This window comes from Vigna unguiculata, chromosome 9 (genome assembly GCF_037176805.1).
Source record: "Vigna unguiculata cultivar grain cowpea cultivar isolate G323 ecotype 2 chromosome 9, ASM3717680v1, whole genome shotgun sequence".
Taxonomy (NCBI): Eukaryota; Viridiplantae; Streptophyta; class Magnoliopsida; order Fabales; family Fabaceae; genus Vigna; species Vigna unguiculata.
In genome coordinates, this window is record NC_140800.1 from 45,762,430 (window position 1) to 45,776,764 (window position 14,335).

Below are 14,335 nucleotides of genomic sequence, written 5' to 3' on the forward strand. Positions count from 1 at the left end.
CCCTTCCCTCTTAAATTCTTCTCTTCTACTCACACTTCAAAAACATAGCCATGGCTTTCTCCTCTAAGCTACTTCTTCTTGCTTCCTTCTGCCTATTTGCGTCTTTATCTTTTGGCCGCGATTTCTCCATTGTGGGCTATTCATCTGAGGACTTAAAGTCCATGGATAAACTCATTGAACTCTTTGAATCGTGGATGGCAAGACACAGCAAGATCTACGAGACCATTGAGGAGAAACTTCTAAGGTTTGAGATTTTCAAGGATAACCTAAAGCACATAGATGAGAGGAACAAGGTGGTCACCAACTACTGGCTTGGCTTGACTGAGTTTTCTGATTTGAGCCACCAAGAGTTCAAGAACAAGTATCTTGGTCTCAAGGTTGACTACTCTCGAAGGAGAGAATCCCCAGAAGAGTTCACTTACAAGGATGTTGAATTGCCAAAGTCAGTGGATTGGAGAAAGAAGGGTGCTGTAACGCAAGTCAAGAACCAAGGTTCATGTGGTAAGTATATTCGTTCTACCAAATTCAAACCCTAAAGTACTACATGAATAGAATTTTTCAGTATTACAAACTTCATGGTCCTTTGTTCATTAGTTGATTGATTGTTGTTTCAGGTAGCTGCTGGGCATTTTCCACTGTTGTAGCAGTTGAGGGAATAAACCAGATTGTGACCGGAAATCTGACATCGCTGTCTGAACAAGAGTTGATTGACTGTGACAGAACATACAACAATGGTTGCAATGGGGGTCTCATGGACTACGCATTCTCGTTCATAGTAGAAAACGGTGGACTCCACAAAGAGGAAGATTATCCTTACATCATGGAGGAAGGTACCTGCGAGATGACAAAGGTAATCTAAGCAAACATCAACTCTAACCTAACCTAACCTAAACTTGGCAAATAACATGTTTTGGTTCGGTTGTTTCACAGGAAGAAACTGAAGTTGTTACTATTAGCGGGTACCATGACGTGCCACAGAACAATGAACAGAGCCTATTGAAGGCTCTTGCAAACCAACCCCTCAGTGTGGCCATAGATGCTTCAGGCAGAGATTTCCAATTCTATAGCGGGGTATGTTTTACTATAAACTATACTACAAACACATGGTTATAGTTTGATCAGAGAAACTGGTTTGAACTAATATATACAACGTTGTTTTTTAGGGTGTTTTCGATGGACATTGCGGAAGTGACCTAGATCATGGTGTAGCAGCTGTTGGATACGGAAGTGCGAAAGGTGTGGACTATATCATAGTGAAGAATTCATGGGGTTCTAAGTGGGGAGAAAAAGGATACATCAGAATGAAGAGGAACATTGGAAAACCCGAGGGAATCTGTGGAATCTACAAGATGGCTTCTTATCCCACTAAGAACAAATAAGATTGATTACTCCATTGTTGTGTCTCAATTTCTTTCCTTCATTCTACCTGTTTCAGCTTTTCCTTGAAAACAATGTAACTTTTCCCACATAATGATAATAAAAATTTCGTTAACTCTTCTCATTATTCCCTTGAGTCTTGAGGGATTTTTCCTTCTTCGTTGTTCTATGTTTCCTTTCCAAAACCGAAAGGTATAGAACTGAGACCACTGTTATCACTCTAATTTAAAGTAGTGCAATGAGAACACAAATGTATATATATGATCACCATGACAAGAACACAGCACACCTTTCATTTAGGGTTGTCTTAAAAGAAATAATCTAATACACTATAAAAGAAAAAATATAACACTATTCTGCATTGCGAAATTTTTATGCACCCAAAATTTTAACGCGATATCGTATCACATCCTAAAAGAGTTATCTATTACTCTGTCTACCCTGATAATATGGTATCAATAACATGAGTATGTCAAAAAACGTTGGTTTAACATTTATCAAATTATTTAATTAAAAAAAAAACATAGCTTTTTTTTATTTTTAAGAAGCTTCTGGTAATTGATATTCAAAACATAAATAAGTATAAAAAAAATACCAATGAGGTGAATTAGTAATTAGATAAAAACAAAGAAAAAAAATCATGAATTTTTCTAAAATAAACAACTTGAAAAAATAAAATTGATTTAGTAAGAAAAATACTAATAATTAGCATTTGTTTATAAAATAAAATCAGTAACAAAAAGTATGAAAAAGAATCCATAGACTTTTTATTATACCTATATTTCTTTACAAATCTGAAAGTTAACTTTTTTTAATGATTAAAATACTTCTAAAAATTAGTTGTCATGGGTGCAAAGTGGTGTAAAAAAATATTTTCCTAAGAAAAAAGTTTCAATCTCATTCTGCCTCAACTCTCTTGAATCACCCGAGTGCAGATATTATTATCTTTCAACTTCTTTATGGAAAATGGAAAATTTCAAATACAGTTTCTGTTCTTTCAAAGAGAAATCTCAACCAAAGTAATCCTTCTAACACGTTTTTTAACCTTTCACCAGAAAGATATATATTATTTAGGGTTAAATATGTTTTTCTCCCTCAACTTTAAGTGAAAATTGAAATTAGTCCCTTATCGAAATTTTGGTTCAATTTAATCTCTCAACTTTAGACCTGCATGAATTTAATCCTTTGAAACAAATTTTGATAAGTTTATTTAACGTTTCAAAGGCATTTCATGATAGTATTTGAGATGTTTACACAATTTGACACATTTTTGCTTAAATATTAGCTAATAAACTATCATGAAACACATTTAAAACGTCAAATAATTAAACAAAATCTGGTTAAAAAAACTAAATCTATACAATTTTGAAGTTCAGAAACTAAATTGAACCAAAATTTTGAAGAGTGACTAATTCTAATTTTCACTACTTAAGGGACAAATAACATATTTTACACTATTATTTACATATGTCTTGTATCAATGTTTGAAGTCTTTGTCTTGCGTTGAACCGAAACATAAGTAAAATATTATCCGAATAAGTTCTCCTACTGCATGCACCGAAGTAAATATATTGTATCATATACTCCATCTTGTGCCACACAATTACGGCATGTGATATAATATTATTATGCTTTGATGTAAAGCCACGTCAAAAGAACATGCATGCTTGAAGCATACTACTCATAACAATCCCACATCTAAAAACCACACAAAACCTATATATATAAGCCTCTCTTTCCTCATTCTTCTTCATCCCTTACCTATATTCACATTGCAACAACCATAGCCATGGCTTTCTCCTCCTCTAACTTACTTCTCCTTGCCTGCTCCTTCTGCCTGTTCTCATCTCTGGCTTTTGGACGCCATTTCTCCATTGTGGGGTACTCACCGGAGGACTTAAACTCCATGGATAAGCTCATTCAACTCTTTGAATCCTGGATGTCTCGGCACGGCAAGATTTACGAGAGCATTGAGGAGAAGCTGCTAAGGTTCCACATTTTCAAGGACAACTTGAAGCACATAGATGAGAGAAACAACGTCATCACCAACTACTGGCTTGGGTTGAACGAGTTTGCGGATTTGAGCCACCAAGAGTTTAAGAACAAATATCTTGGCCTTAAGGTTGACAACTCTAGAAGGAGAGAATCCCCAGAAGAATTCACTTACAAAGATGTTGAATTGCCGAAGTCGGTGGATTGGAGAAAGAAGGGTGCTGTGACACAAGTCAAGAACCAAGGTTCATGTGGTAAGTATATATCGTAATTATTAATATTCTTGTTGTGTCAAATAGAGATTAACCATGTTGATTGTTGTTTCAGGTAGCTGCTGGGCATTTTCCACTGTTGCAGCGGTTGAAGGAATAAACCAAATTGTGACGGGAAATTTGACATCATTGTCTGAGCAAGAATTGATTGACTGTGACAGAACTTACAACAGTGGTTGCAATGGGGGCCTCATGGATTATGCATTCTCTTTTATAGTACAAAACGGTGGACTCCATAAAGAGGAAGACTATCCTTACATCATGGAGGAAGGTACTTGCGAGATGACTAAGGTAACAACCTAAACAAAATTCAAGTCTAATGTAACATCGCTATCAGATAGATAAGCTAAAAGTCTTTCACCTGTTCCATCACCAGGAAGAAACTGAAGTCGTCACGATTAGTGGCTACCATGACGTGCCACAAAACAATGAACAGAGCCTATTGAAGGCTCTTGCGAACCAACCCCTCAGTGTGGCCATAGAGGCTTCAAGCAGAGATTTCCAATTTTACAGTGGGGTACGTTAAATTATAAACCAAGTGCTACTTTTTTTGTTTTTTGTTTTTGTTGAAGAAACTAATTTTAATACAAGGTGTTTGTTTAATTGATTGTTGTATTCAGGGTGTTTTCGATGGACATTGCGGAAGTGACTTAGATCATGGAGTGGCTGCTGTTGGATACGGAACTTCAAAAGGAGTGGATTATATCATAGTGAAAAATTCATGGGGATCTAAGTGGGGAGAGAAAGGGTACATAAGAATGAAGAGAAACATCGGAAAACCTGAGGGAATCTGCGGAATCTATAAGATGGCTTCTTATCCTACCAAGAAGAAATAAGATAAAAAAAACATTTTCTGGTGTCTCAAGTTGTTTCCTTTTACTGATCCATTCTCGGTGTCTGCTGAAAAATTCAAACAATGTAACGTTTTCTTTGTGATAATAAAATGATTTAATCTTTACATTATTCCCTTGAGCATTATTCCTTTAATGTCATCCATTAATGTAGCTTTTCATTATTCCTTTTCTGGATGAAAAGTTGCTGCAAATCTCTGAAGTTTTATAAAGGTGTAAATGAAGTTTGGCTATATAAGGTCATGTCATAAATACATCATACTACTACAAAATGCAATATCGATCTAAAAAACATGAGGACCCCCTTTGTTCTGACATTTATTATTACATTAGAAAATCTTATATTTTGAAAAAAAAAATACATATCATATTTCAAATGATTTCGAACCAACTTTGTGAATAGTGAAAAAAAAAAATCAATGCTTTCAAAATAAAATACATTTTTTTTACAATTTTCCAAACGAAAATTCTTTTATATTTTCTGTAAAATCTCTAAAAAAAATGCTTTTTACACAACTTGAAATTGCCCATTTTTAAAAGCTTAAACAAACGGCATTGGTTTTTCGATCATGACTGATGTAAACGGAATAGGAAATAGTATAAAAACAATAAAACAGCTTAGTAATAATGATCATAAAATTACGGAGATATATAATGTAAAAGACTAAACTAGATTAAGTATTATTACCACCAAACAACTGGGCAACAGGAGAAAGTTTTGGACACATGAACCGACAACAAATTACAATAAAACAGATCTAATGATGATCCTACACGGTGGTCCTAGAACACAACTACATTCTGCCAGAATCTCGTGAATCACCCAAGTCCACATACACTAACATCTGTCGCAATATCTAACCAAATTAAGCTACAAGATCATATGTATTATCCCTGAAATGTTAATCCTCCAACTAACATTACACAAAGCTAATAATGTAACAGGTGTCTTGAATGAGTAATACTACCATAACAAGTGAGTAGAACCTGATGTGACACTACAGAAAACAGTGATGATGAGTGAGGGGTCAAGTTTACTTCCAGGGCATGCCTGAAAAGCCTGCCGTTGGGGTGCTGCTGTTCATATTGTTCATGCAGTCTCCTGTGCTTTGGTTCAGTGGGCTCCCACTCCCGACCCCACCTGAAGACTCACTCAGAGTGCCCCTTGACGGTGAGCTGCTTTGGCCGCCGCCACCACCACCACCACCACCTGTGGAAACCTTTTCCGGTGCAGATACATTCCTCATCCGCTTTGCAGACTTGGATTGCTTCCCATCGGAAACAAAACTAGCCAAAACAATCTGCATGAATATACACCACATTTAGAGGCCAAACAAATTCACAAACACGTAACATGCACTTAAAGAAAACCCACCTGAACAGGGGAAGCAGCCACCAAAAGACCTGCGACTCCACCCCCCAAGACGCGGCCGTCTGGCCCTGACAAGGACACACTCAGGCCCCCAGTTCTTTCGCCATGAGAACCATTTTCAGTAAGAAACAATGAACCACCGAGTGATAAGATCTCAAATCGCCCCTGAAACCCCAAAAACACATAAAACACTAAGAACAGATCTACTTGTATACTATGGGCATGCAACTAGCTTATTGTGACACCATCATAATGGCCAGGTATTTCTGGCATTGACGAAACAACGTTTTAGAATCAAATTTCTTACACTAAAAGTCTATGCAATAGGTAGCCATCACGGGATACGAAAACAAATACAATTAATAAGAATGTCTAAACTGGAAGTTCGATAAAATAACAGAACACACTAAATTTGTTAAAAGAATCTCCGCATTTAGAGCAACAAAATAATTGATAGATATATAATTTTGGCTTGAAGACGAACCTCGTAAGTCACAGTTCCACCAGACGATGCAGGCTGTCGAAGTGTCACATTAGATATGGACCCATTTGCACTTAAGATGCAAACATTTCTTGTACCACTCTGGGAAATTGACATGATTCTTGCTGATAAATCCTGAATATATCAAAATATACATTAAAAAAAACATAATATTAGGTTCCAGCAGAACACAAAACCAGAAAAGTCATAACATGCTTACATTCACTCATCAGATCAAGGTTTTCAATCAAATTCGAGAATTTATCGTTAAATTTGTGGAATGTTGTGAGCTGGACTTGTAGAATCAACTGGTACACTCGTAAGAGTTTACCCAATATAAAAGAGAATATATATTTTTTTTATTAATGACATATACACATAACATGATACTGTTAACACAAGAATAATTCAATATTTCCACGTCAAAATAAAAATAAAAGGAGCAAATCACAATAATAAAATGCGATAGTACACCAGTGCTAATAAAATAAAACTACACAGATGTCTAAATCATATATAAATTCACATCAACACAAGTTCTTCATATGAAAATAAAGTAGGGCCAAAAATTATATTTGATTTCAAACTTGTTAAGTCGCTTCTTGACTCAAGAGCTTATATAAGTTTACTATAAATTTAAAGAGTTTATCCGAGTTCATTCAAAAAAAAGAATTTGATAGTAAGTTAACTCGCTTACTCTGCCTAGAAGATAAACTTCTAAAAATTGAATAATTAAACCAACTTGCATGATATACATAATTCATTTCTTCCTTTTAAAGATCAAATTGTGACTGAATTAATAACACTTTCTATATAAATCTTCCATTTATGTGATCCATACAAAAGTTATAAAAATAGCTAATCTAAGTTAGCTTCCACTTGGTTGGCAATCAAGTTTCATAAAGTTCGCAAAAGAAAAACGTATTGATGATCACAATATCCCTATCACAAACAACAACATTCATCAAAGTACAACAAATTACAGCTTTAATAAGAGGCATGGAACAGAAGTTATTGAACAAGGAATACACAAACCAAGAAAACAAAATTATCTAGAAAAATAAAAGACCACACAGCAGTAATTCACAACCAAAACAATTTAGTTCGTATGTTGTACGATTGAACAGATACCTCTCCAGCTTTCACGGTAATGACATGCGGGGTAAAGAAACCTCCTGGCCCTGCACAAAGATTCCATCAAAGGATAATACCATGTCAAGTACTGAAATTTAATCCATAACCTCATGGGCAAAACAAAACAGAACCAGCACATCTTTTTCAAAATAATAGTAAACGAACGTAACAATCTAAAATAGCAAGTATATATCTAATATAGCATTGGACACCAACAAATAAGAAATCGCACATTCAGGGAAAACAAGAATAAAATGCACTGGACAAGTGGAAACAACAGCACATGACAGGGCAAAAGAGTAATTTTGAAAATCAGTCAGGAATCGATAGATCTCAAATTATATATAGATAAATAAATAATAAAGAAATATAATAACAAATACCTCTCCATAGACACACACCCCGAAGGTGGGGAAACGAAAAAAACTAAGCAAATAAAAAACAATAAGACATGTCCTTGAAAAGAAAACAAGTAAAAAAAAAAAAAAACCATGGTCGGAAGGTATATACAGTATTTAAAGGAAAAAAAAAAAACAGTAAAGCTTACTCTATAAAACAACAGACAAGAAGATATGCGAGAGAAAAATTGAAGACAAAAGGAAAAAGCAGTTACCAGAAAACTTTGAGCTTTTCTTATTCTTGTTAACAGAACCACGAGGTCTGCCCCTACGCTTCCCGGTACCGGCTGAGGCAGAATCAGAGAGAGGAGCCGCCGGAAATGCCCCACCGGAATGGCCAACAGGCACGGCGGCGCCACCAGGAGGAGGGGTAGTGTTCAAGCTCAAAGCCATGCCACCATCAGGCCCGTACTTTCTGGGCCTTCCCCTCTTTCTCTTGAGTGTCTCAGTGGAGTTACCCACCATGACCTGGGGATGGGCCTGGCCCAGGCCCAAGCCCGGAGGCACACTGACTGGAGAGGATTCTCCGCCGTTGATGTTGATGGTAGGGGCGGCGAAAACAGCGGCCCCGTCAGCAGCAGCATAGTCCATACGCATGTTTTGATGAAGTTGAGGTTGTTGTTGTTGTTGCGGTTGGGATTGAGGGTTGTGCATCCCAACTGAGAATTGGTCCCTGGTTACCATGTCAGATCCCGACATGCTCATGTTTAGGTCTCAGTGTAGAATCAAGAAGAACAAGAACTGCAATTTGAACATTTGTGTGAAGTCAGGTTAATATAACCCCTAGGGTGATCCTATTATGGTATGTCTTATCATAAGTGGTAACTTCATAAATCCTCCCTCTCTCTACACCCTCAATACAATACAATCATCATCTTTCCTTTTTCTACTTTCATAGTACATCTACACAATTCAAATTCAAATTTCAAAATCCACTAAGTATTGCTCATAAATGAAACCCACGCATTGTTTTACTTTCCTCTTTAAATTTTGCACTGGATTGCAGATTTTTTACCTCCCTCCCAACTCTAAACCCCAGAGGAAAGAGGAAAAACAAAGGGACAAAATCCAAACCCTAATTTTACAATCCAGCAAAAGCAGTAAAAATAAAAAAATCTTCACAAATTGGATGAAATTGCAGAGTTTACAGAAGGAGATGTTGAATATAATTTCCAATTAAGATTGTGGTTTATATTAAATATTGAATTTTGGATGGAAAGAATTGTTTTTTAAGTTGCAGGGACAATCAGGATAAAAAATAAAAGCAGAAAAATATTGGAGAGGAATATTGCTGACATAGGAAAAAATAAAAAAAATATGGGAAACTTACCAATGAGTTTGAAGGAAAATAAAATTGCTGAGAGTGAGAATAATGGCAGGGAAAATGGTGAGATTTAGGATGGAAACGCGATGACGCTCCCTTCTCGCAATAGATTTGATTTGTTTTCTATTTTATTTTTTTAGTTTATTCTTAAATAGGTCTGAAAATGTTTTTTCCTGGTATGCCCCCGGTGGTATAACATTAATTAATTAGTATTTTGAAAAATTGAGGTAAAAGAAATGTGCTAATATTGGGTTTGGTTTGGTACAAAAAAGAGGTCATCAAAGAATGAGATTCAGTTTTGATAAGCTTATCCTGTTCATACACTGCCCTTCCTGACATCTGTCCATTCTTTTTTTATTATTATTTTCACTCTCAACTTTATATTTATAAGATCTTAAAAAGAAAATAAAATAAAAATAAATTTTGACTTAAATTAAATTAAAAATACATAAAAAATTTATAAATTAACTTTGATAGAACAAGTATAGGTATATATATTTATTGTAGTTTTCTAGTTCTTCTTTGATAATTATACATATAATGACTTCTATATATTTCTTTCAAAATAAAAAACAATCAGCGGAATTTGCAAAGTCTGTTCAGAAAGAACAGAAGTTAATATTTCTGAAATTTATTGTTATACATAATATTTTTTATATTTTTTAATCACAAAACCTAACAGTACATAGAAAATTAAATAAATTTTGCAGTGTAAACAATATCCTTAATAAATGATATTATTACTATTTCATCAATGCATAATAAATTAGTATTAATAGGTAATTAATAATAATGTGTCATATCATCAATGTTTTGAAAGTGGTTGATATACTTGTGTCCAAAAAATAGTAAATACAATACCTGTTAAAATATATATATATATATATATATATATATATATATAAAATGTCTAATATCAATATTATTAATATCACTGAAAATATATGCACGCGTGTTTATATTCACTTTTATTTTATGATAAAAAATTTATTATTATTAGAATTATCATAATTATAAATCTAAATCTAAATACTTTTATTTTATATATTGTTTATTTATTTCATAAAAAATAATCAAATTAAAAAATATAAAAAATAGTTACCACTTTTATAAATATATTATATATTATAAAATATTATATATATATATATATATATATATATATTAACAGGTATTGTATTTATCATTTTTTGGACACAAATATATCAACCACTTTCAAAATATTAATGATATGACATATTATTATTATTAATTACCTATTAATACTAATTACAATAAATATATATATATATATATATATAATAATATGTCTAATTTCAATATTATATAATATTAGTGAAAATATATACACGCGTTTATATTTACTTTTATTTTATGGTAAGAAATTTATTATTGTTATAATTATTATAATTATAAAACTAAGTATAAATGCTTTTTTTATATAGTTTTTATTTATTTCATAAAAAATAATCAATTAAAAAATATAAAAAGTAGTTAAAGTTTAAAAAATATCACTTAAATAATAAAGTTGATAAAATAATTATTTTAATTTTCAAAAATTTATTTAAATGGTAGATTGGAATATAAATGTAAGAAAAAAAAATCCATTTACGTATAATATAGACAGTTAAAAAATTACTGTATAAACGGTAATAAATAGATATAACATATTAGTATTTTATTTATGAAATAAATTTAGTATTTAATGGTCCATAAGTATTGATATATTATATTATAAAATATTTTTAAAATAACAATGCCTAATATTGATATTTATTTTCATAGGAAAAATAATACCGATTTAATATTTTATAAATTATATTACTAAAAACATTTAAGTAATTTTCAAATAATATATCTCTATATAGTCATACGTTTAAGTGAACTTAAGATTTTCTTAATCGAAAAATACAATTTTAAAGTTAATATATATTTGGATTCATGTATAATATTTCACATAGAAGCTGGATTGTGAAATACTAGCAAAATTAGTTATAACATCTTACGGATATTGAGAGAGGTTATTATTTTAAATTTAAAGGCAAAAAATTATTAAAAAAAATCATATTTTTCAAAATTATAACTTTTTTATAGAATAAAGTTTAATATCAAATCATAATGGCATATTATGATATTAAAAAAATGCTAAAACTATAACAGTTTTGTTTAATTTAACAGTCATATCATTAAATATTATATTTTAATGTTATTTATACATTTTAATGCTGACATATTATTATAAAATCGTCTATTTCGGTTATTCTATTTTTTTCTATTTATTAATTGTTATTTTTTCATTTTTTCTGATATATTTTACTTTATTTTTAATAAATTTAATTTAATTTTATATATTATAATTTAATAACATTATATGATATCACCTATTAATATAATATCACATATATTTAAAAAATGTGTACATAGACACGAAATAAAAATCAATTTAAACAGATAAGTAAAAACAATTTAAAATCATTAATAAATAATTATTTTCCTAACTGTTTTCTTAGAAAAATTATTCTTTTATTTTGTTTTTATTATATTTTAAAATTATAAATTCATAATTTAAATAACTAATCCTCCTTTTATATATATATATATATATATATATATATATATATATATATATATATATATATTTTGTAGATTTAATTACTTTTTTAATCTTGTTTTTGTTTAAAATTGTTAAATTGGTCATCCAACTATTCTTAATCTTAATTTAATATTGATTTTCTGAAAATTGATACAATTTAATTGTTTTTATTGAATTTTTTGAAATAGATAAAAAATTTGTTCATCAAATTAAAGCTCTTAATCATGATTATTTGTTTTGTTGGTATAATTATTATAATTATAGTATTATTGTCAATCAGGATAATTTACTTTGTTAGTATAATTAACATATTCTTATGTTAATTTTTTATGAAAAAATATTGATTCATTTAAAAAAATTAACAAAAATAATCAAATTGCATCAATTTTGTTTCAAAATCATGACTAAATTGAGATTAAAATAAAGCTTGATGTCCAATGTAACATTTTTTTAAGGAAAATAGAGTAATGAAACTTAGATTTTATTATCATATAAAATAGAGAATGTTACGATACGCTGATACTTCAATTTAGGTAACATATCTGTGTCTGACACGTATCTATGTTTGATATTTTACTGATACTACATCATTGAAGTGTTTAATCTATAAGCAGTAGTAGATTTGTGATGATAATAATTTTAAGAGTTAAATATGTTTGTTGTCCCTTAACTTTCAGTAAACTTTGTAATTAGTCAAGTTCGAAACTTTTAACCAATTTAGTCCTTCATATTTTTAAATACGTGGATTTAGTTTTTTAATCAAATTTTGTTAAGTTTATTTGACATTTCAAATGTGTTTCATAATAGTACTTGACTTAGTATTAAAGCAAAAATGTGTCAAACAATATAAACAACTTAAATAAAATCATTAAATGCGTATGAAACATAAAATAAATCTAACAAAATTTGATAAAAAAACAAAATTTACATATTTCGAAAGATGAAGAACTAAATTGGTCCAAATTTCGAAATAAACTAATTTTAAATTCTATTGAAAGTTAAGACACTAAAAACATATTTAACCATAATTTTAATTTTATAATTTGGATTCGCATAACTACAATCATATATTTATCAATTTTTAAAAAATTATTATACTTTTTAATACGTGTATATATATATATCACTTATCATATATTACTATTTCCAAAATAAATATATCGATGAAATATGTTTTATAATCAACTTTAATACTTTTACTAGTATATAAAACTCATTGAAGAGTAATTACTAATGTAAAAACAAAATAAATAAATAAATCATCAAATAATAATAACAAAAAGAAATACTAAACAAATGTTTACACATTCTATTTTATATCTTATAATATATATATATATATATATTATTTATATATTAAAAATGTAATTAAAATTAATAGAAATATCAAAGTATTAGTGTATTAAAATAAAATAGTATATCATTTTTTGTAAAAAAAAATGTCTGTAATTCCAATAGTAATTAATAAAATTATTTATATCTATTAATGTATATGTGGAGTCTGCCTGCATTTTATTTTCTAAAATTGAAAATAAAATTAATATGTGGTTAATCCTTTTTAAATGTGAGCAATTATTATACATGTTATAATATATTACTAATTAATATTTTTACTAAGTTAAATGTTAAATATATTTAATTATGTTATATATGAATTTGTTATAAAAAATCAATGTTAATAAAATAGTTTGTTACATTTCTGAAAAACACTTTATATGTTCAATTATAGTATGATATAAAGATATAATTAAATATTTATAATGCATTATAATGGGTTAATATAAATGAATTATAGTAATATAATTTTAATTGAAATATATAGCAATGTTAACATAAAGAATTGTATAGTTTATTATAGGTAGTAATGTACTATATTAATGCTGATATCGTTTTTTAGAGAACTTTGTATTCAACTGTAGGATGCAATAAAGGTGTAATTAAATATTTTACTGCATAAATAATATTGAAATAATATTAATTATTGCTATTTTATCAGTATATAAGAAAATTGATATTAATACTATAATATTATATCATTAAGTACTTTTAAAATAATAACCAGAGTACCTATCATCTTATTCTTTCATATAAAATACTAACTATAATTTTATCTCATAAATTTCATTGTATAAATAATATTACTCAAATATTACACTCATTGTTCTACATACTTCTCATTAAAATCAATATAAGGAACTTCTATCAATACTGTAATATAAATTTTATTTTGTAAATATGAGACAATATTTATCTTTTTAGTCCAAAATATTTATTTAGTAGTAGAGTTTGCGTTTATTTTAGTTTTTTTTTTTGTAAATATTTAATTTTAGCCGTTTCTTGTAAGATTAACAAAAGCTTATGTGTTTGTATTTTTGTAATTTTTAGATTAACCTCAACCTTGTATAACTATTTATTGTGCTACATCTAAATACCTTCATTGATAAAGATGAAGTGAGAAACCTTCTAATGAGTGAATTTATTGAAGACTAAGAAGGACACTTAATATTAAAATAAGAATTGCATATTTTTTGTATTGGACCT

At 29.6% G+C, this 14,335-nt stretch overlaps 3 protein-coding genes across 4 annotated transcripts; 2 read left to right on the forward strand and 1 right to left on the reverse strand.

Moving 5' to 3' along the window:
* Nucleotides 1–1,504, forward strand: XCP2 (xylem cysteine peptidase 2). Its single transcript, XM_028048541.2, has 4 exons — nt 1–501; nt 615–850; nt 931–1,071; nt 1,164–1,504. Exons 1-4 carry the CDS (start codon nt 51–53, stop codon nt 1,377–1,379), a joined length of 1,044 nt encoding a protein of 347 aa, XP_027904342.1. The 5' UTR covers nt 1–50; the 3' UTR covers nt 1,380–1,504.
* A 1,631-nt stretch (nt 1,505–3,135) lies between these two features.
* Nucleotides 3,136–4,604, forward strand: LOC114164061 (cysteine protease XCP2-like). Its single transcript, XM_028048540.2, has 4 exons — nt 3,136–3,623; nt 3,697–3,932; nt 4,018–4,158; nt 4,262–4,604. The coding sequence occupies exons 1-4, from the start codon at nt 3,167–3,169 to the stop codon at nt 4,475–4,477; spliced, it is 1,050 nt and encodes a 349-aa protein (XP_027904341.1). The 5' UTR covers nt 3,136–3,166; the 3' UTR covers nt 4,478–4,604.
* Nucleotides 4,605–5,144: 540 nt separating this feature from the next.
* LOC114164692 (AT hook motif DNA-binding family protein) lies at nt 5,145–9,355 on the reverse strand. Of its 2 annotated transcripts, XM_028049437.2 has the most exons (6): nt 9,208–9,355; nt 8,093–8,618; nt 7,477–7,526; nt 6,349–6,480; nt 5,868–6,029; nt 5,145–5,793 (listed from the first exon to the last, which is right to left on the reverse strand). In XM_028049437.2, exons 2-6 carry the CDS (start codon nt 8,580–8,582, stop codon nt 5,527–5,529), a joined length of 1,101 nt encoding a protein of 366 aa, XP_027905238.1. In that variant the 5' UTR covers nt 8,583–8,618; nt 9,208–9,355; the 3' UTR covers nt 5,145–5,526. The 2 variants fall into 2 exon arrangements, with proteins under 2 accessions (XP_027905238.1, XP_027905239.1); XM_028049438.2 differs by lacking the exon at nt 9,208–9,355 and having other exon boundaries at nt 8,093–8,989.
* Nucleotides 9,356–14,335: the final 4,980 nt, after the last annotated feature.

Coding starts and splice junctions, on each gene's coding strand:
- XCP2 (XM_028048541.2), top strand. CDS start 51: ATGGCTTTCTCCTCTAAGCTACTTCTTCTTGCTTCCTTCTGCCTATTT. Junction 502..614: donor CAAGAACCAAGGTTCATGTG/GTAAGTATATTC, acceptor TTGTTGTTTCAG/GTAGCTGCTGGGCATTTTCC. Junction 1,072..1,163: donor ATTTCCAATTCTATAGCGGG/GTATGTTTTACT, acceptor GTTGTTTTTTAG/GGTGTTTTCGATGGACATTG.
- LOC114164061 (XM_028048540.2), top strand. CDS start 3,167: ATGGCTTTCTCCTCCTCTAACTTACTTCTCCTTGCCTGCTCCTTCTGC. Junction 3,624..3,696: donor CAAGAACCAAGGTTCATGTG/GTAAGTATATAT, acceptor TTGTTGTTTCAG/GTAGCTGCTGGGCATTTTCC. Junction 4,159..4,261: donor ATTTCCAATTTTACAGTGGG/GTACGTTAAATT, acceptor TGTTGTATTCAG/GGTGTTTTCGATGGACATTG.
- LOC114164692 (XM_028049437.2), bottom strand. CDS start 8,582: ATGAGCATGTCGGGATCTGACATGGTAACCAGGGACCAATTCTCAGTT. Junction 7,527..8,092: donor GAAAAGCTCAAAGTTTTCTG/GTAACTGCTTTT, acceptor ATCTTTGTGCAG/GGCCAGGAGGTTTCTTTACC. Junction 5,794..5,867: donor TGGCTGCTTCCCCTGTTCAG/GTGGGTTTTCTT, acceptor ATATTCATGCAG/ATTGTTTTGGCTAGTTTTGT.